At 39.7% G+C, this 21,078-nt stretch overlaps 1 protein-coding gene across 3 annotated transcripts in view; it reads right to left on the reverse strand.

The window, feature by feature from the left end:
* The window catches only part of LOC116266844 (cycloartenol Synthase-like), a 71,497-nt gene that overhangs the window by 33,563 nt on the left and 16,856 nt on the right, over positions 1 to 21,078 (reverse strand). For 2 of the 3 annotated variants that reach the window (XR_004175447.1, XM_031648276.2), the window contains exons 7-12: positions 7,141 to 7,329; positions 4,746 to 4,859; positions 4,519 to 4,641; positions 4,297 to 4,419; positions 4,119 to 4,217; positions 15 to 71 (exon numbers count right to left, since the gene is read on the reverse strand). Coding sequence is in view for 2 of the 3 variants with exons in the window: in XM_031648276.2 (XP_031504136.1) it covers positions 15 to 71; positions 4,119 to 4,217; positions 4,297 to 4,419; positions 4,519 to 4,641; positions 4,746 to 4,859; positions 7,141 to 7,329 (705 nt within the window). In the remaining variant the exon portion in view is untranslated. The remainder of the gene's footprint in view (positions 1 to 14; positions 72 to 4,118; positions 4,218 to 4,296; positions 4,420 to 4,518; positions 4,642 to 4,745; positions 4,860 to 7,140; positions 7,330 to 21,078) is intronic. The other variant, XM_031648277.2, reaches the window with a different exon arrangement.

The raw sequence follows: 21,078 nt of genomic DNA on the forward strand, positions 1-21,078 counted from the left end.
GTCTAAAGACGTACCTCTAACCATGCATATGATCTTGCCGGCTCATATGCTGAAAAGCCACCACATTTATTCTGTAAGAAATAAAACAAAGAAAGTAGTAAGTCCATCCACGAAATACTACAACCAGAAGCATAATTATATTTGGAAAGCATGGAACCCAATAGAGGTAGAACAAAAATGTGGAGAAAGGAGGAACTTGAAGAGTTAAGATGTTGAGGAACTGGATCAAGTTCTGATTACGTTGAAATTATATGTAAATATAAAATATGCTTGTCTTCGTATATATGTGTGTGTGTGTGTGTGAAATGAGTAAAAAGTCCCAAAAGAGGACTCATTTCAAATCCTTTTCACCCCCTAGGATCCAACGAATCCTAGAGTGGATTAAAAAAGGCAAGCTTCTCAGTGTGATTAATCAGAAGGTTATGAATATTTGTAGTAGAATCTTTTCTACATGCACTTCTGTGTTACTAACTGAGACTACCAAAACTCTCGTTATTTCAAGAAAAGTCCATAAAGAGTTTTGGGCTGAAGCCTCCCTTATATCAGCATATCATTTCAATAGAATGCCTTTTAAATCTCTATCGAATATAACCCCTTCCAAAAGCGTTTTAAATGTCAACCTGATTACCAAAGGTTTATGATTTTTAGATGTAATTGAGAAAGCAAAGGAGATAAATCGTCCCCAAAAGCTATTTTTTCTGTTTTATTGGATATTGGATACTCAAATGGGATACAAATGCTATGACATTAACAACAGTAGATGACATGTTTCAATAAAACTTAGTTCTGTCAAAAAGGAAAATGACGTTGATGATTCCAAGGTAAACAGTGAAATTGTTCATTAGTCATTTGTATTTGATTTGCATGTACTTGATGAACATGAAACAAGTGACGTTCAATCTCAAAAAGGAACATCCAATAGTGCTATTGTTGATGATAGAAGAAATTCAAATACCACTCTAGAAACACATGAACAACAAAGAAATCAAACTATTGAAACTCAAAAACATATACAAATCTTAGAGGATCAGAGAAAACATCTAGTTTCAGAAATAGATTTGTCCTATTTAAGTCTCTCACCTAAACATAGGAGTGGTCGCATTTCTATACATTCTTACTTTGAACAATCAAAGTATCAAACTATAATGAAGCTAAAGATCACTTTGAATAAGGACATGCCATTAAAAATGAATTAGATGATCCTGAAAAGGCTAAAACAGAGGAATTCCAAGAACCATCTATCAGAAAAAAGCACTAGGTACGGATGAGTTTATAAAGTGAAAAACTAAACTTAATCGGTCTATAGAAAATTCAAAGCCAGACTAATAGATAAAAGGCATATCTAAGAATATGAAATAGATTATGAAGAAACTTTGTTCATGTAAGAATGACAATTGTAAGAATCTTTACTGCTATTGCATCGACTAAAAAAATCAGATATTTAGCAAATGGATGTTTCAAATGCTCTGCCTGAACAAGAATTGAATGAGAAATAATGTATATTGAAGTTCTCTCCAGAATAAATAGTACTCAACGCAAGTTAAAAACGTCTTCTGAAACAAATAGCAAGGAAAAGGGAATTCAAGAAATTAAATGTCTTCTGAAAGCGAGTTTGAATGACAACTCTTGGTTTCTAACCTAGTTTCTGGGTATTGAAGTTGTCGATTCCAGCAGAAAATATATACTATCTCAAAATCAAACTTGCTTTTGCAGTTATTGCCAAGTCAAGAATATTGGATTATAAAATTTCAGGAAGTCCTAAGTTTATTGGAATGAAAATGAAAGTTGAGGATGGTACATTTGTGATAATCTAACTCCGCATGTATCACGATATAGTTTATGCAGTTCATATAGTAAGTCAACTTCAACGTATTCCTCAGTTCACATGAACGTGGTGTTAAGGATCATAAAATATATTGAAGGAAATACGTGTAAGAGATAGACATCTTGATCTTGTCTGCCTCCTCACATGAAGTAATTTCTTATACCACGCTGCATCATAGGCATTCACCTGGAACAACCTACATGTTGTGATAATAAAAGTTCAATTTAAATAGCTTGGAATCAGATGTTTCATCAGAGAAAAAGGTATATAGAGATGGTTTGTCTATTGCTAGATATAAACACCTAAGGAAGATGATTGACCTCCCTATATGGCCTCAAAGTTTTACATTGCAGAGCTCTTCACCAGAGCTCTGCATGCTCCTCGGTTTAACTTTCTTCTTGACAACCTTCAGTTATAGAACTATAAGTTTGATGGAGGGTGTTAGAATATATGCAAATACCATTATATATTTAACCATATAAATACATATCTAAGATCTACCTATTATTATGTGTATTCATTCATTTCTTACTTCCCTAGTTCATTCACCAAAAAATACATATTTTTGGTATGCCTTAGGGCACATTAAGTGTGCATATCGGTTTTTTGAGCCTTTTGGTGCCTTGAGACTAAAGTGCCCATTCTTGCCTTTTTCAGCCTTCGAGGATCATTTTAAGCAGACTTTTGGGATCATTTTTCAAAGGCTTTGTTCATTTACAGTTCCATGGCGTTCTTTTTGCCAATTATGACAGCATTGACAAGCTGCACATCTAGATGTCATTTTTCAGTAAGTCTGGTTGCAAATTATATTAGTATTAGCAATTAATATTTGAGAGTTGTTGTTGCATTTCTATGTTCAACATATTTCAAGGTCAATTTACGGGCAACAGTCAACCTAATGCTATATATATGGTCCACAATTTAAAACCATAGCTATAAATATTGTTATCGGGTTCTTAACAGCGAGGTTTTTCGCCGGTAATTTTTGACAAACTTGCTACTATTGTGAAAAGTTCGGAAAGCTCTCAACAAATTTTGCGAATATAAAAAAATTAGCTAAAAGTAAATCAAATGAGAAACTAATAAGAAAACATTAAAAAACTAGATAAAATGATAAAAATAATGTCTTAATAATGATAAGAATGATAATAAATAATTTCATTTATGTTCAAAGGTGAATCCACGATATCAATAACTTTAGAAGAGAGAAAAAAGAAAAATAAGGGAAAAGATTTGAAAAAAAATGCAATAAAAACATGATAAATATATTCTTCATGATTCTTAAAAATTCAAGTTTCTTGGTTTTATCGTGATAAATAAAAACGTGATAATTTTTTTGGTGTTGTCGGTTTTTATCATTTTTCTCACTAATATTGTGATATATTTTCAAATATAACGATATTGGTGGTTATGCTTAAAACGATATCTATGTGACAGAAATCACCATCAATTTTATCTTAAGTAAAACTATATAAAGAAGAATAACTTAAAAAGTACATTTACAACTTGGAAGATGTGAACTGGTACCATATGTAGTCATGACCAAATGCAACGAACTAGATTAGCATAAGGCTCATGTTTGGCTTTGGGATACACAAAACATGAGGCTGATTCAAATTTTTACATGTAATCTGACTAAAAACAATTGGAATCAATAAGGAAGTCTTGTCCCGAAATTGAAATTGAATTTCAAATGGATATTCAGATTCAAAATTCCTCGAATTTGATCAATCAGGTTCTGATTCTACTCCTTTCATGAAGGACGAAAAACATGGTGGCATAGATCAAAAATGTCATTTGACAGCCCTTTTAAGATGATAAACTTTCTTCAAGCAACTCTTACAAAACCTGTCCACAAGATAACCATATATATATTGATTGGAAGATTTGCATATTTTGCAAAAGGAAACCTTTTGCAAATTGCAAGAAAGTAGATATGGAGATCAAATAATCAAGTGTTTACGAAAACCAAAAATAGGAAATGTGAACTGGAGCGTTCTAATACAACTTGCTGATTGATATAACCAAGAAATAGAAGCAATAGTCAATAGAGACAGTCCACTATCAAACCAATTAGAACAACATAACCCACACAGATATAAAAACCACAATAATAACAAATTTCAAATCCTTATCTCTCAGCAACTTGGTTAGTGAGTTATGGCATAATTTCCCATAATGCCTACTAAGCAGTGCATCCTTATCTCGTGTTACATATATTGGAACATGATAATGAAGTATATGACCAATTAAGATTGTTGAAAGGTTAGTTATGGCAAAGTGTTCAGCTTACCTGCAGAGATAGGATCACATCCACAGCATCATAAAATTGCTCTGCAGCCAGAGGTTCTCCAACCACATTTGATGGTAATTTGGCAAGTAAAAGAGCAGCCTAAAGTTTGGAAAAAAAAAAACTTATTTAAATATGGTCAAGTTAAACAGTAATCTTCCTGGCACGAAAAAGTCGACACCTTCAGTCCTTCAGCTGTGCAATCTGAGACTTGCCATTTATTGTCTGCTGTTGATAAAGTCCATGCACCTTTTGATATGTTGCGATGCCAGGAACTAAAGTCACCAAGGCAATTATCTTGAACCTTTAGACAAGGACCAAAGTCATCATTGAAAGGCAAGGAACCACAAACCAGCTTCAAATGATTAAACAATACACTTGAGTGCAGGCACAACATATAAACCTGTGAATTTTTTATGAAATTGTGTGCTTTCCTAAGGGTCATTTCACAATCCTCAACAAGTTTAGTTGCTATTATTGATTGAATAGCAAGAGCGGCATCCCATGACTGACCACCATTATTACCCTGCAAAGATATTTTTTAAAAATAAAAGATATAGTGAAACTCTTTAATGGTTAGAAAAGATCTAAATCAATAGGATTGAACTATTAGACATTATTTTTTATCACCTTCATCTTCATGCCATCTTCTGCAACCCATAAATAATCTGGTATTCTTGGAAGATGCAGTTTAAACGCTTCTGAATTCGGATCTTCAACCCAGCAACACAGCATATTTAAAACCTATCAATTCAAGCAATTTGTTAGCCATGCTTTTGTCAAAGAAACAAATATACCCTAAGTTTGATGCGCACTATGGAACCTCATGACAGAAAGCATTTAGAAAGATTCTTTCTCAACATAGGAAGAGTTTGAGAAATGTTATCAAGGTTACTGTGTATCGCCAATATGCAATCTTATTGGCCCAACTGAGGCAAGGCAAGCTGATAAACCATGCTACTTTTCTTTTTGAGTTTTTGATAGCCTGTTGAGAAGTATTACATGAATGGGTTTTTGGGAAATTAGAAAAGTTAATACTTGGTACTTAGAAATGTTCTTTTATCATGTGGACTGTATGTGTAAGTATTTATCCCTGGGAGTGTCTAACATCTAGGTTGCTCTTCTTCCTCCCCATCTTCCTTCTTATTTCTCCCTCTTGAACATACAGGTCAGATTTATATCTATTTTCTGTTAACAAGTGGAGCTCTTTCTAGAGGCCAGAACCATATTTCAAACTATCATGCACAAGTTATATTGCTGAAAGAGTTGCCGTCAGTCATTTATTTTGTTGCTGGAGTGAAATCCCTTTTTTGTTTATATTTAATAAGCTTTCAACGGCTGAATCAAAGGTGCCGATATCAGAAATCTGATCTAACCACTGCATACAAAGTCTTTGCTAATCCATTCTCTTATGGATGATCCGTAAAAATAAATGTCAATAATGACGAAAGGCTGACTAGAACTTTTATGATGTCGATCTCAGGGCATCATTGAAGACCATTCAGCTTGAAAAGAAACCAGCAAAGAGGACAAGTAAATATGCAAAATAGACTGAGGATAATGCTATTATTATGGCATTTACTATGTCTAAAAATATTGCTAGCTGATATCGGGATAGAGATTGGAGGACCTATGAAGATGTACTGTGACAACAAATCTGCAATCAACCTAGCCAATAACCCTGTACTACATGACAGAACAAAACATGTTGAGATTGATCGCCACTTTATCCGTGAGAGGATTGATGCTAAAGAGTTAATCTTACCTTACATGAAGACCAAACCGCTGATGTTCTGACTAAAGCTCTATCTTCAACTTCTTTTCAGAGGAATGTATCCAAGTTGGCCATGTTTGATACGTATGCCCAACTTGAGGGGAGTGTTGAAGCATGTAAAGATGGGTCTTGGGACCCGGTCTGGATCTAGACCCGATCCAGCTTGTAGCCTTGTTGGGCCTTACTTAAAGACGTGTAACCTTAATTTCTAGTGTCAATGAAGTTCTAAGAGAGAGAGAGTCTGGCGGCTAGTGGGCACCAGACCTCCTCACCTGTAGTTTTTTTCGCTCTCGTTGAGGGTTTTCCACGTTACATCCGTGTTCGATCTTTATTTCATGTGTTTCTATTGTTTCTACATTCATATTTTGCGACATTAGAAACCGCTGTGAATGGTGCATTGCACGATCATTAGTTGATTGACCACAGTTGTCAGCTACAGAATGCACCATTTGCAATGGTTTTTAGCATCATAAAATTAAAAAAAAAAAAAATCTGACCATATAGGTAGCCAGCTGATTTCAATTTTTTTTTCTCTCTCTCTCTATATACACACACATATGTAGATCCTTTTCCTTTTATGTAACTTTATTTTCCTTTTCTCTTTCTTTCTATTTCAGCTGCTAATCTGATGTTTCTAAGCTTGCCACTGGCTGGCTCCAATGGCTATAATGCTAGCTGTTGGAGATACAACTTGCTAGCTCTTTCTTCCTCCTCCTTGTTTTTGTCTATAGATAAGGGACAAAGTCCCATTTTTTGTATGGCATGAGAGACAATTTGTATTAGCTTCTTTTCTTTGATAATATTTTCAGTTCTTTCAGGCAAGATATTTCTGTTTTGAGTGTTTTCCTATTTCAAGGCTGTGTGATAATTCAGTTCAAGTGTTTTTGCTCTAATTTATCCCTGGGTCCAGATGCCACCTATTGTGCATTATGTATTGTTGTACTTATTAGGGGCATAGTTGTCCTCTATACAGTCATTCACTTTATAGTGAAAGGAGATTAGGTAGTGACCCTAAAAGTTAGGGGTTCTGCTACTGTTTGCAGCCTCCATCGTTTTCCCATCTCTTCCTTGTGTCAAAGACAGATTTGATTTGATTTTTGATTTTTCAGATTTCTAACAGTAACTGCAATAATTGAACATGCTCACGCATTTTATTTCTCACATGCACTTTACTCTAGGAAAACAATATCTTCACAGGGTCATGTTCAGGGAAAATGCCTACAGACATAACAAATTTAAGGTCTAACAGACCTTACTCACTGCACTAATGATGGCATATTGAGTATTTTCAGCCTCATAGTGTAACTGTTGCATCACTTTATGTAAAGCCTTCTCTCTTAAGATGGATCCAGGCCAATGCGTCAGGATTGGTTCTGCAATCTTGTAAAGGGCTGCCCAAAGGACATCCTGTATGAGTGGATGTTGGTAGTGGAGATCCTCCTGTGGGTAAACTATCAGCATAAGTTGAAAACAAAGAGGTAAACAAGAAACACTAGCTTTTATGCGAATCAAATGCAAACAAGCAGAAATGTTTCCAACTTTGAGATTTGACTTTCAGTAAAGTAACACATGCAAAGCCCTTTTTAGAGCAACACAATGTTTCTCGTAAAATGTTGTGTTTGGATCTGGTTCACTTAATCCAAATCCAAGCATGCTATATTTAAATGTCCTTACTCCTTAGTAGTGTTCAACATACTTTTGGTTATGGGTGGTCATATGTAATTTAGAAAAAGCATATACACCTTACCAATATTTTATGTTATATCCAAATGTCTATTTAAAGAGGGAGCAGGAATCTAATGAGAAAGTACGATTCTTCCTCAACCTTTTTCCTTGTCTCTCCTCTCTCCCCCTCTCAATCTCACGTCCCTTCTTGTTTCTCTCTTATCTTCTCTCTTTTTTTTATCTACCTTCTCCTTCTTTCTTCCTTTCCATGTCTTTTGCTTTAATGCAGATAACAACATGGTATCAAAGCAGAGATCATCTCTTGGATAAGGCAGCAGCAGATCATTTATACAAAAAATAAAAATTATACGTTTTCTGTTTACAAGGAGGATATAATATAGAAGGCTCAACAGAAAATATTTGATGTCAAACAATCTGACAGCTGTGGTATCATATCTGAAATATTTGTTTCTGGTGAGGAGTTGCATCTATTGCAGAGACTTTATTGTCGTCACACTTATCTGGTTTTGAATGTTCATTTTACATGTGCTGATCAAGTAAGATCTAAATCAAACGCAAGCAAACCGTGGAGATGTGGTAGATGCCTACTGCAGAAATATGAACATGTGTCATGATAGTAATTGTGGCTGCAATCAGGTCAAATGGAAAATTATTCTTCACTGCATCATTGATTAGGTTTGATGCTAGTCGATGTTTTTAATACAGTTATAATGTGTTTTGTGCACTGATATCTGCCCAAATTGCCAATTTCAGATCAGAGTCAAGTTATGATCTGTCATGGTACTTTGTCTGTCATGAGGTTCTAAGATGTTTTCTCCTGCTCATTGCTGAGTTGATCAACTTCCCATGGATGTTGACATGATTTCAATCGCTATTGTCAGTTGTGGAATGATATATGAAGTCGTTTTCCAGTTGCAACGTTTCTAGTTGTGTTTGTGTTGCTGGTACTGTTCAAAGTGCATACTTTATTGTTGTTTAATTTACTAGCCGCTGATTATGGCTGATTCACGAGCCTAAGGTATTGAGTAAAAAGGTGACTTGACACTATAAAGCCTTTGCTCACTCATTGTCATATGGGTCTTCAAGAAATTGGCTGATACTAACTACCCAAGGTGGACAAGCACTTTTATGATATCAGTCTCCAGCTATAGAAGAAAACAAATTTATTGGACTCGGAAACGGCGTTGAAGATTAGAAAGTATGTTACACGGGAAGAAGATAATGACATTGTCATGTCATGGAATAAGAATGTTGTGCTGCCTCATATAGCTGATGTTATACCACAGGCAAACAAGTGAGGAATATCTAGTGGACTTTATTGTTATGTTATTTCTAGTGGACTAACTTTGTAAAGTTGTCAAATCTGAATGTTTGATCTCTCTCTCTCTCTCTCGTTCCTCTCTTCCTCCCATATTGAACATGGTATCAAAGCAACGGACCTAGGGCTGTGCGATCTAGGGTTCCACGCTCCTTCCTTCCTTTCCTCCTTTCTCATATCTCCCATCAAGCTAGGGTTTCACGTCTGAAATCCCTATTGATTACAAAAGAAGCAATCAAACTGGTTAGTGGAAAGGGGCTGTTGATAGATTGTGGGTTTCGGGTCCGGATCCATACCCGACCCGCCTTGTAGCCCGTTTTGGGCTCTACTTAAGTCATGTAACCCTAATCCTTATGAGAAAATGATAATCTTTAGAGAGAGAGAGTCTGGCTGCTAGTGGGCACCAACTCCTCCTCATTCGTGGTTTTTTCTCCCTCGTGTTGAGGGTTTTCCACGTTACATCGTGATCATTGTTTCTCTTCTTCTTCGTCTTGTTCGTATTTCTACATGGTATCAGAGCCGTGAAGTTCCGGCGTTTTTGGTTGTCTTTTGCCCGTGTTAGAGGAGAATCGCCCGACACTGTTCATCGTCTCGCCCGTGCCCGACGCTCGTGCCCGAGCGTCGTCTGTCACCCCGCCGCCGTCTCCGCCCAGCGCCGCCCTGATCAACGCCGATCAGGATTCCGCCGTCTCCGCCTAGCGACAACCGGCCCAGCGACGCCCTGGTTAGCGCAGCCGCTTCCGCCCAGCGTCGGCCTACCCAGCGGCGTTCCCGTTCTGCTGCTTCCGCCCAGCGTCGGCCTGCCCAAACGACGACCTGTCCAGCGGCGGTCTTTTTCCGCCCAACGCCGTGTCCTTTTCCGGCGCCGTGCCGCTCTGCCTGGTCTGTTTCCGCCCAGCGCCGCGCCGACTGCCTGGTCTGTTCCCGCCCAGCGCCGCGCCGCTTTGCCTGGTTCTGTTTCCTGCTCTCTGTCCGTTTTTTGGTGTTGTATCGTGTGATTGCTTCTTGCTGCCCTTGCTGCCTACTGGTCTGTGATTATGGCAGCCTCTTCCTCGTCAACCGTCAACACCAATCCCACTGAAATAGGGGCTTTTAGAACGGAGAATGTTCCCATGCAGGTCATCACTCTTCGCCTCACCAAGGATAATTATTTCTCGTGGTCGCCTGCTATGACCATGGGGATTGCTGGCCGTGGTCGCATGGCCTATATTGATGGGAGCAACCCCGAACCAGCAAGAACAAGTGATGTGTGGCATACTTGGTTTCTTGAGGATAATCAAGTGAAAACTTGGATTGTCAATTCCGTTTCCGCCGATATTCAGCCCCTTATCCTTCGGAAGAAGACTGCTAGAGACATGTGGGTGGTCCTCGAGCAAATGTATGGCCAAAAGAAGACCGCAATTCGTACTTACCAAGTAATGAAGACAGTCTATGGCATTCGACAAGGGACCTCGTCTGTTGCAGAGTACTATGGGGCTTTGAAAGCCAAGTGGGAAGAGCTTGACTATCATTCTGATATTCCTTGGCATTGTCCCCATGATCAGGCGCTCTATGTTGCTCATGAATGGGAAAACAGGGTGTTCCTATTTTTAGCAGGTTTAAATGATGAGTTTGAAGGTGTTCGAAGTCAGATTTTGAATTCAGGGGAGGTGTCCAGTATTGAAGATGTGTACTCCTGTGTTGAAGCGGAAGAACAGCGAAGGCTTGTTACAAAAGAAGGGAAGAGGGAACTTGTGCCCTATAACGAGAGATCTGCTCTCGTGAGTCGTGGTCCTGGCGGCCCATCTAGGTCTCTTCGCCGGTGCACTCACTGCAAGAAGACAGGTCACACTGTGGATTATTGCTGGGATCTTCATCCAGAAAAGAAGGGGAACAGAGGGAGATCTTTGACTGGGAGAACGCCCGTGTCTGAGGTGCAAGCCTCTAGTGGAGAAAAAGTCTCCATTTCTGCTGACCAGCTTCGTGAACTAAGGGCTTATTTGGGCAGGCTCGATGTCAACAAGACTGAGACCTCAGAGGGAACTACAGCTAATCATGCTCTTGCAGCTATTGGCAATCAAGGTAACTCTTCTGTGGGGGAATGGATTGTCGATAGTGGTGCTACTCATCACATGACAGGTAACCCAAAATTGTTTCATGAGTATAAGTTGTCCTCGGGAAGGGAACGTGTTTCTCTTGCAGATGGTTCCTCTACCTGTGTGGCAGGCGAAGGCACTCTGTCCTTGTTGGACAAATTTCATGTGCAGGGCGCTTTACATGTTCCCCAATTTCCTTTAAATCTCTTATCAGTCAGTAGACTTACTAAAGAATTGAATTGTGAACTTATATTCTCTGCCGATCGTTGTGTTTTGCAGGACTTGGTGACAGGGAAGAGGATTGGGATTGGTTTAGCTTCTGATGGATTATATCGTCTTCCCATACGTGTGGCTACTGCTCTGTTGACAGCGATCCGCAAGACAGATAAGAGAAGAGAAGATTGTCTTCAGTCTTTTATGTACTGGCATGAACGTTTTGGGCATTTACCTTTTGGGATTTTGAAACATTTGTTTCCAGACTTGTGTTCCTCCTTTGATGTGTCTTCCATTTCTTGTGATGTTTGTCAGTTTGCCAAACATGTGAGGGCTTCGTACCCTCTTTCTTCTAGTTGTGCTAATGAAGCTTTTTCTCTGATTCACTCTGATGTATGGGGACCTTCGGGCATTCATACCCGTCAAGGTTTCCAGTATTTTATCACTTTCATTGATGATTTCTCTCGTGCTACATTTATATACTTGTTAAAAGACCGCAGCGAGGTTCCTCGAATCATCGAGACATTTATTCTTCTTGTGCATACCCAGTATGGTGCGAATGTTAAAACTTTCAGGTCCGATAATGCCCGTGAGTACATGTGTCGGCCTGTTGAGGAGTTTCTTAGACAACGGGGGATTGTTCACGAGACATCCTGTAGTTACACCCCCCCTCAAAATGGGGTAGCTGAAAGGAAAAATCGTCAACTTCTTAATGTCACCAGGGCTCTTTTGTTTCAGAGAAATCTTCCTAAACACTATTGGGGTGATGCAGTTCTTACTAGTGCCTATCTTATTAACCGCATGCCCAGTCGTGTTTTGAATGGTAGGACTCCCCACTCGTTGCTTCCTGGCAGTCGTCCACCATTTCCTCTTCCTCCTCGTGTTTTTGGTTGTGTATGTTTTATCCATGATCACAGTCCAAATGTCAAGAAACTTGATCCTAGGTCTATCAAAGGTGTCTTTGTTGGATACTCCCCTACGCAAAAAGGATACAAATGTATTGATCCTATTACTGGTCGAGCTTATGTTACGAGGGATGTTACCTTCTTGGAACATGCCTCTTACTTTGGTGTGAATCCTCTTCAGGGGGAGCAGTCTGTGGGCAGGGAAGAGTATTCTCAGAGACAGGAACTTCAGTTTATAGATTTTTTGGACTACAAGAAAACAGAATCACTTAATACTGTTGATGTGCCTGAGAATGAGGAAAGGGGTGACAATAGCATTGAGAAGGAAGGCCCTCAGTTGTTTGGACAGTTCTACTCTAGACGAGGTACTCGGACAGAGGTGATGACTTGTGATGCTAGATCTACTTCCAATCCCAATGCCACTCCTTCCCTGGATGAACCAAGTCCTACCGAGGAGACCGTGGAGACCCATGATGAGGTTGAAAAGAAGAATGACGATCTTCCCATTGCCCTGAGAAAGGGTGTCAGGTCATGTACTCAACACCCTATTGGTAATTTTGTTTCTTATTCCAGACTTGGGAAAGATTACAAGTGTTTTGTTTCTACTCTTTCTTTGGCTGTGATTCCCAGGACTGTCGCTGAAGCTCAAAGTGACTCCAAGTGGGCCGATGCAATGAAAGAAGAAATAGATGCCCTAAGAAGAAACTTGACATGGGAAGTGGTGAAGATTCCTGAAGCCGCTCACCTAGTTGGATCCAAATGGGTGTATACCATCAAGTACAAACCAGATGGGAGTGTTGAAAGATATAAAGCTCGACTTGTGGCCAAGGGATTTAGCCAGAAATATGGAATTGATTACTTGGAAACCTTTGCTCCTGTTGCGAAAATGAAGACTGTGAGGGTGGTTATATCCCTAGCTGTGATGAAGGAGTGGAAGATGTATCAACTGGATGTTAAGAATGCATTCCTCAATGGTGACCTCGAAGAAGAAGTATATATGCATATGCCTCCAGGATATGAAGAACCAGAAATGTGTTGTAAGCTGAAAAAGGCATTGTATGGCCTTAAGCAATCGCCCAGAGCGTGGTTTGAACGACTGAGAAGAGTGATGATACGTCATGGATACAAACAAGGAAATGGAGATCACACTCTGTTTGTGAAGAAGAAGGAGAGCAAGGTTACTCTCCTGCTCGTCTACGTAGATGACATGATTGTTACTGGAGATGATGAGGAAGAGATTATCAAGCTAAAAGGGTTACTGGCTACAGAATTCGACCTCAAAGATCTTGGAAAACTAAGGTATTTTCTTGGTATGGAGGTTGCTAGGTCTAGTACTGGTCTTGTACTAAACCAAAGGAAATATACATTAGACCTGCTGGAAGAAACTGGTAAATTGGGATGTAGACCTACTCCTACCCCTTTTGACACTGGGCACAAGTTGAGTCTCAGAGATGGAGAGCCTCTCTGTGAAGAAGACAAGGGAAGATATCAACGTTTGGTTGGGAAGCTAATTTATCTTACCCTCACGAGACCTGATATCACCTTTGTGGTGAATGTTTTGAGCCAATTCATGCATGCGCCAACCGATGCACATCTGAAGGCTGTGGACAGAGTGCTATGCTACCTGAAGAAAAATCCTGGTAAGGGACTCCTGTATGTGAAACAAGAGACTGTGGAAATCGAGGGCTATTCTGATGCGGATTGGGCAGGTTGTGGTGATACCAGACGATCCACTACAGGGTACTGTGTCTACTTGGGAGGAAACCTTGTTGTATGGAGGAGCAAGAGACAGGATGTTTGCTCTAGATCCAGTGCAGAGGCAGAATATAGGGCAGTTGCTATAGGAGTGTCAGAGTTATTATGGTTGAAGATATTGTTGACTGACATTGGAATAGAGATTGAAGGACCTATGAAGATGTATTGTGATAACAAGTCTGCAATCAACTTAGCCAACAATCCTGTACTTCACGACAGAACAAAACATGTTGAAATTGATCGTCACTTCATTCGGGAAAGGATTGATGCGAAAGAGTTGATCTTACCTTACATGAAGTCTGAAGACCAAACTGCTGATGTTCTGACGAAAGCTCTTCCTTCAGCTTCATTTGAGAGGAATGTATCCAAGTTGGGCATGTTTGATATGTACGCCCAACTTGAGGGGGAGTGTTGATAGATTGTGGGTTTCGGGTCCGGATCCATACCCGACCCGCCTTGTAGCCCGTTTTGGGCTCTACTTAAGTCATGTAACCCTAATCCTTATGAGAAAATGATAATCTTTAGAGAGAGAGAGTCTGGCTGCTAGTGGGCACCAACTCCTCCTCATTCGTGGTTTTTTCTCCCTCGTGTTGAGGGTTTTCCACGTTACATCGTGATCATTGTTTCTCTTCTTCTTCGTCTTGTTCGTATTTCTACAGGGGCTAATCAGGTTTAACATGTAGAGATGTGGTGCGGCTGTTGAAGACGTTAAGTTGCAGGAAAAAAAAAAAAAATCTTATGTCGTTGTGTATGTTGCTGCCGTGGAAGAAGATCAGTCCATCAACAAGGGTATACTGATCAAATCTGATGTCGTGTATGTTGCTGCCGTGGAAGAAGGTCAGGCCATTGGTGTGCTGATCTGCTTGGTTGGGTGCTGCCTCATGGATATTCGCATTTAGAGGTATGTTTTATTGGCAGCGTTGAAATCATATGGAGGGGGAACATCGTTGAAGTCAAGTGGTGTAGACTGGTTTCAGATTTTTTTTTTTTTGGGCAGCATCGTTGAAGTCAATATTAGTTTCAGTTTGCCTAGTTTTCCAGCATAGTTGACACTGAGTGGAGCTGTCCAACCTATGCATGCTTGCTGCCTAATATCTATATCTAATATTGCTGCCTGATATCTACATTTGACAGTAGTTATCTACGCCTGAAACTAGTTTGCTCTGGTTGTGTTCATATTGTTGCACGTCTGGCTGTGGTCATCTTGCTGCACATCTTTTTTGGCTGAGATCCACGCATTCTATAATTTTACTATGGCTGACAGCAGTAGGTCAGAAGGGTCTAATAAATATAAGATGGCTGGTAACTCCTTCTCCTATGGAACCACAATCAAACTTGATGGTTCAAATTAGGAAATTTGGTCAAGGGTATTTATGATGTTGGTGGCTGGTCATAGGAAGAAATATATTCTTGAAGAAGATGAACCTCTTGAGAAAAAAGAGAAATATGCTACTTAGGATGAAGATAATAACATTGTGATGTCATGGATCATGAATAGTGTAGAGTCTCGTATCGCTCCAATGATTGCATACTACACCAAAGCTAGAGATACGTGGTCTTTTCTAAAGAAGACATATTCTCATGCTGTTAATGTTATTAAGATCTTGCAGTTGGAAGAAGAGCTTTGTAATATACGACAAGGAGATCAAGATCTATCACAATATGTTGCTACGTTGATTGCTGCATATGAGAGGTTAAAAGCTCTTCGCCCACCGTGCAAGCACTGCTATGCATCTCATTTTGAAACTGGTATGGTGGCAAAGTTTCTATCTAGGTTATCTTTAGAGTACTCTATGGCAAAGTCTCAAATCCTCACAGGCAGTGATCTTCCAAACTTAGCAGACACATATAATAGGCTGAGTCGCCTTAACACCAGTCTCCGCACTTGTGATATCAGGAAGACGGGGCCATAGTTCTTTTACTAGCACGAGAGGACGTGGTACAGACCGTGGTGCAGGACGTGGCACAGGCCATGGTGCAGGACGTGGCACAAGCCGTGGTGCAGGACGCGGCAGATTTCAGTGCTCTTATTGTGGCAAACTAGGTCATTTGGAGGACCGATGTTGGGACAAGCATCCTCATCTTCATTTTGGTGGGTCATTAGGGCGTGGTGGAGGGAGAACCATTATATGAAAGGGGCCTTCGTCTAATGCATCTTCCTCACAGGCTACAGCTTCTATGGTTGAGTCCCCTACCTCTGCTCCATCATACTCACTCAACTTAAGTAAGGAGGAATATGATCTAGTTCTTGCTCAGAGGTCCTCCCCTGCATCAACCAGCACTGCTGCAGTAGAGTTGGCTTTCACTGTTGGTGCCCCTACCATTGACCCAGGTATGATATGGATGATCGACTCAGGAGCTTCCAGGCATTGTTGTAATCAGCCACATATGTTTTTATCATTAACCAGGTTCACTACACCACAACACGTCAGATTGGCTGATGGCAAATTGTCACCTATTCTGGGCGGCGGGGATATCTACCTTACATCTTTGGGCACCATTACACATGTGCTATATGCTCCTAGATTTTGTTATCTGTTAAGCAATTGGCTAGAGACTTACACTGTAAAGTCATTTTTTATCTTGGTTCATGTTCTTTTCAGGACTTACAAATTGGAAAGACGTTTGGTGGCGGCCATGAACGGAAGGGACTCTATTTTCTCTCTGTTCCAGTCAATATTGCAGTATCATCCTTCACATCGAAGCCAACTCCTTTGCAGTGGCATCTCAGACTGGGTCATCCCTCTGTGTCCAAACTTTGTCGCATGTTTCCAGATATTCTTGCATCAGAGTCTTTCCTATGTGAAGCATGTCAGTTAGGCAAGCATACACGTAGTAGTTTTCCCTCGAGTCAAAGTCCATCTAGTCAGAGTCCTTTTGATCTACTTCATGTTGATGTTTGGAGTCCATGTCGGGTTTCTTTTCGTTCGCGTTTCTGGTGTTACCTTGTTTTGGTTGATGATTTTACCAGAGTCAGTTGGGTATTTTTGTTACGGGAAAGGTCTGAAGTCATTTGTATTCTTCACAGATTTATCAAGGAAATAAAATCTCAGTTTGGTTCTGTTTTCAAAAATATTCGCATTGATAATGCTCTTGAATTTAAATCTTCTGTTCTGCTTCAATTTTATGTCAATCATGGGATGGGATTCGACCATAATATACATGTCCCCACACGTCCCAACAAAATGGTGTTGCAGAACATAAACATCGTCAGCTTCTAAATGTGGTTCGTACCCTCATGTTACACACTCATATGCTATTCTTACAGCTTGCTATCTCACTAACCGATTGCCCTCGTCTGCCAATCAGGAACGCATCCCCATCTAATTACTATACCCAGATCGACCATTATTTCATATACCTCCCAAAGTATTTGGATGCACCTACTTTGCACACATTTTAGACCCAAATAGAAACAAACTTGCTGCCCAGGCTATACTCGTCGTCAAAGTCTCTCCCAACCGTCCACCAGCATCTTCTCATGAGGTAAGTTCCACTGATAAGACTGACTCAGGTAGAAATGATGACTTCTCTATAGAGTCATAGACGATATACCAATCGCCATTCGCAAGGTTCGACGACAGTGCACCATGCATCTGATCTCTAACTCTGTTCCTATGAATCATTTGAGTACAAGTTTGGTGCAGTTTGATCGAGCTATGTCTAGTCACACTATCCCATCGTCTCACCACCAAGCCTTATTAGATTCTCGGTGGAAGCAAGCTATGTAGGAGGAAATGGATGCACTTCTCTATCGGGAGACTTGAGACTTGGTGGATCCCCCACTAGATTGTGATGTTGTTGGCTCCAAATGGGTATTCACTATCAAATATCATTCTGATGGTTCCCTCGAGCGATTCAAAGCTCGCCTTGTTGCAAGAGGTTATACACAGACTTATGGGGTTGACTTCTTTGAGATGTTTTCACCAGTGGCAAGGTTAGGTACTATTTGCCTAATTATCTCTCTCTCAGTTCAGCAAGATTGGCCTCTTTTCCAGCTTGATGTGAAAAATGCATTTCTATATGGTGATCTCTCTGAAACGGTTTATATGCAACAACCACCTGGTTTTGAACGTCAGGGGGAGTGTTCCAAGGTATGCAACTCAAAAAGGCTATCTATGGACTTAAACAAAGTCCTCGCACATGGTTTCATAAACTAAGTGAGATTCTATCTAAGTGTGGTTTTCAAAGATCTCAACTCGATCATTCATTGCTTATCAAGCGGAGCACAGATGGTATAGTGATATTGATTGTGTACGTTGATGACATTGTTATCACAGGGGAAAGTAATCAGGAGATAGCTAAGACAAAGGAGTTTCTACAGAAACACTTTGTCACAAAAGACCTTGGTCAACTCCGTTATTTTCTTGGTATTGAAATGGCTCGTAGTAGTAAAGGGGTTGTGATGTCTCAGAGGAAATATGTTCTTGATCTTCTGCAAGAAACAGGATTATTAGGGGCCAAACCTGCCACACCTCCTATAAATCCTCGAATTCATATTCATGATGATGAATCAGAGACTTTTGACTCTCGATCTTACAGATCTCTAATCGGGAAACTTTTATATTTGACCATCACTCGTCCAGACATTAGCTTTGCTGTGAATAAGCTAAGTCAATTCACGGAAAAACCTCGAAAAGTTCATTGGGAGGCTACCTTAATGGTGCTAAAATACTTGAAATCAGCCCCGGGAAAGGGGTTATGGTTCAAAAAGGGAGAAAGTGTGGACATAGTAACATATAGTGATGTTGATTATGCAGGGTCAGTATATGACAGGAGATCTACTACAGGTTTTTGCGTCTTTGTTGGAGGGAATCTTATTTCTTCGAGAAGCAAGAAACAAAATGTGGTTGCTAGATCTAATGCTGAGTCTGAGTATAGAGCTATTGCCCAAACTGCGGCTGAAATGTCTTGGGTCAAATCGGTGCTTCTAGAATTGGGGATTTCAGTGAACCTCCCAATGAAAATGCATTGGGATAACAGAGTAGCAACCTATATTGCAAATAACCATGTTTTTCATGAGAGGACAAAACACACTGAGATGACAAAACACATTGAAGTGGATTGTCATTATGTTCGGGACTTGGTACAAAAAGGAGTCATTAGCACTATTCATGTCTCTTCTAAAGATCAAGCAACTGACATGTTTACTAAGGCGCTTCCCATCGGCGATTTCTTGAAAGGATGTAACAAGCTGAGCATGATTGATATCTATGCTCCAGCTTGAGGGGGAGTGTTAAAAACTTTTAGAAGTTGATTAGAGGTTTTCTGAAATTTTAGAAAGTTGGAATGGTCCACTTTATTGTTATCTTATTTCTAGTGGACTAATTTTGTAAAGTTGTCAAGACACCCTAATCTCTTTTAATATGAGATTAGGGTTACGTGAATGTAAATCTGAACGTTTGCTCTCTCTCTCTCTCTCTTTCTCTCTCCCTCTCTCTCTCGTTCCTCTCTTCCTCCCATATTGAACACTCTAGAATACATACTCTCAGAAAACTAATATCAGTCGAGTTCTACGAGTCGAGCGAGAGATCTACCAATTGCAGCAAGCAAAGCAGACTTTAACTCAATATTGTGCATCAGTTAAACCTGCCATTGAAGACTTAATACTCAAAGGCAGTGATGGTACTCTAAATAGAAGAGTCATCAAAAGCAAACTATGGCTGCCCAATTTCTTATTATCATTTAAAAATTAAAACTCGGTTGCTAAGGTTCAAAGTTAACTAGTTCTGATGTGCCAGCTAATGATGCATAAAATGCACCATCTTGTTAGTATATGTTTTTTATGCATTATGGTAGAGGTTAAATCTCACGTTCACATTGATTTATGGGATTAGAGCTTTCAAATTTGGTGTTAATCAAGGTTAAAATGAAGGAAGTAATTGCTAAAAAACCAAATGCAACTTCAGATCCAAGAGCCAAAATGAGAAATCATGGATCCAAAACTCATATCCAAACCCAAACTCATGATCCAAAGTGTAGGATGTGAAGAAAATATTGCAAAAAATGTCATCCATTTGGGCAGCACCCCAGAGTTGAAAACAGATGCGTGCCTGAAGTTTCTCTTTGAAAATCTGATCAGATAACAAATATGATAGATTATGAAATTGCTTATCAAAGTGCAGACAAAATATTGTGCAAATGACATTGGTTTTGTGCCCGACAAGTTGCAAAGTAGAAACACCAGACTTGACCAAAAGCAAAAGAAAAATAAAAGAGAGAGAAAGCGAGAGAGAGAGAAAGCGAGAGAGAGAGAGAGAAAGCGAGAGAGAGAGAGAGAGAGATCTGGAGTTCAGAAAAGAAGAGTGAACTGATATGTATAATATATAGCAGAAGATTGAGCACAGATTGCAGACTCGAGAAGAAAAAGAGTGATATCAGGCAGATATCATGCAGAGACTGCAGACAGAAATCTAAATAAGAAAAAGAGGAGGCTATGATGTCAAGGACAGATCAGAATATAGGATGTGCAATCCAGGGGGCAAAAAATAGAAAGACCAAGGAAGAAGGATTAAGTATATGTGCAAAGAAAAACAAGAATACATGCAGAGAAATAATGACAGACTAGGGAAGAGAAAAGAATAAACCAGAAAACACTGATTTTGGGGCACATGAGGAACCTCCAAGATGACACCTTCAGCAGTAAATGGTCCCTGCTCTATGGCTCCAAGACCATGTATCTGAATTTCTAGACTTCTTCAACTTGAGGAAAAGGAGAAAACAAGAAGAGAAGGGGTTTTTTTCTGCAGTATCTTGGCAGCTCAACCAGTCTAGGAATGCCCTAATCTTATTAACGCATTAACAGGTATTTACAAGACACAAAGGTACATGAGCAGTTTACAAGGTAACTAGGCTACCCTTTGTTACATGCTGGGGACCTGTAAATACCATATATCCTACTTCAGATCTGATCCATATCCATAAACATGACACATCCTCTTCTTTTCAGAAGTATCATGCAACCAAGAATAACGAAGGCACTAAGGAGACTGCACTTCAGCCTTCACTCTATCTACATAGAATCTGATTCACTCTTTTCATATTGCAAAAGACCCAGACAAGGAAAAGACATCAAGTTGTCGGACAATGCCTTTATTTATTAATGTTGTCACTGCAGAACTTACATTTCTCCCAGTTAATTGTTTATCTTTTCTCCCAGTTAAATGTTCATCCTTTCAGAAGTTACATTTTTCCCAACATACATATAGTAAGGGAAGGTTATTGTGTTTAATATGTC

Source organism: Nymphaea colorata, chromosome 13 (genome assembly GCF_008831285.2).
Source record: "Nymphaea colorata isolate Beijing-Zhang1983 chromosome 13, ASM883128v2, whole genome shotgun sequence".
NCBI lineage: Eukaryota > Viridiplantae > Streptophyta > Magnoliopsida > Nymphaeales > Nymphaeaceae > Nymphaea > Nymphaea colorata.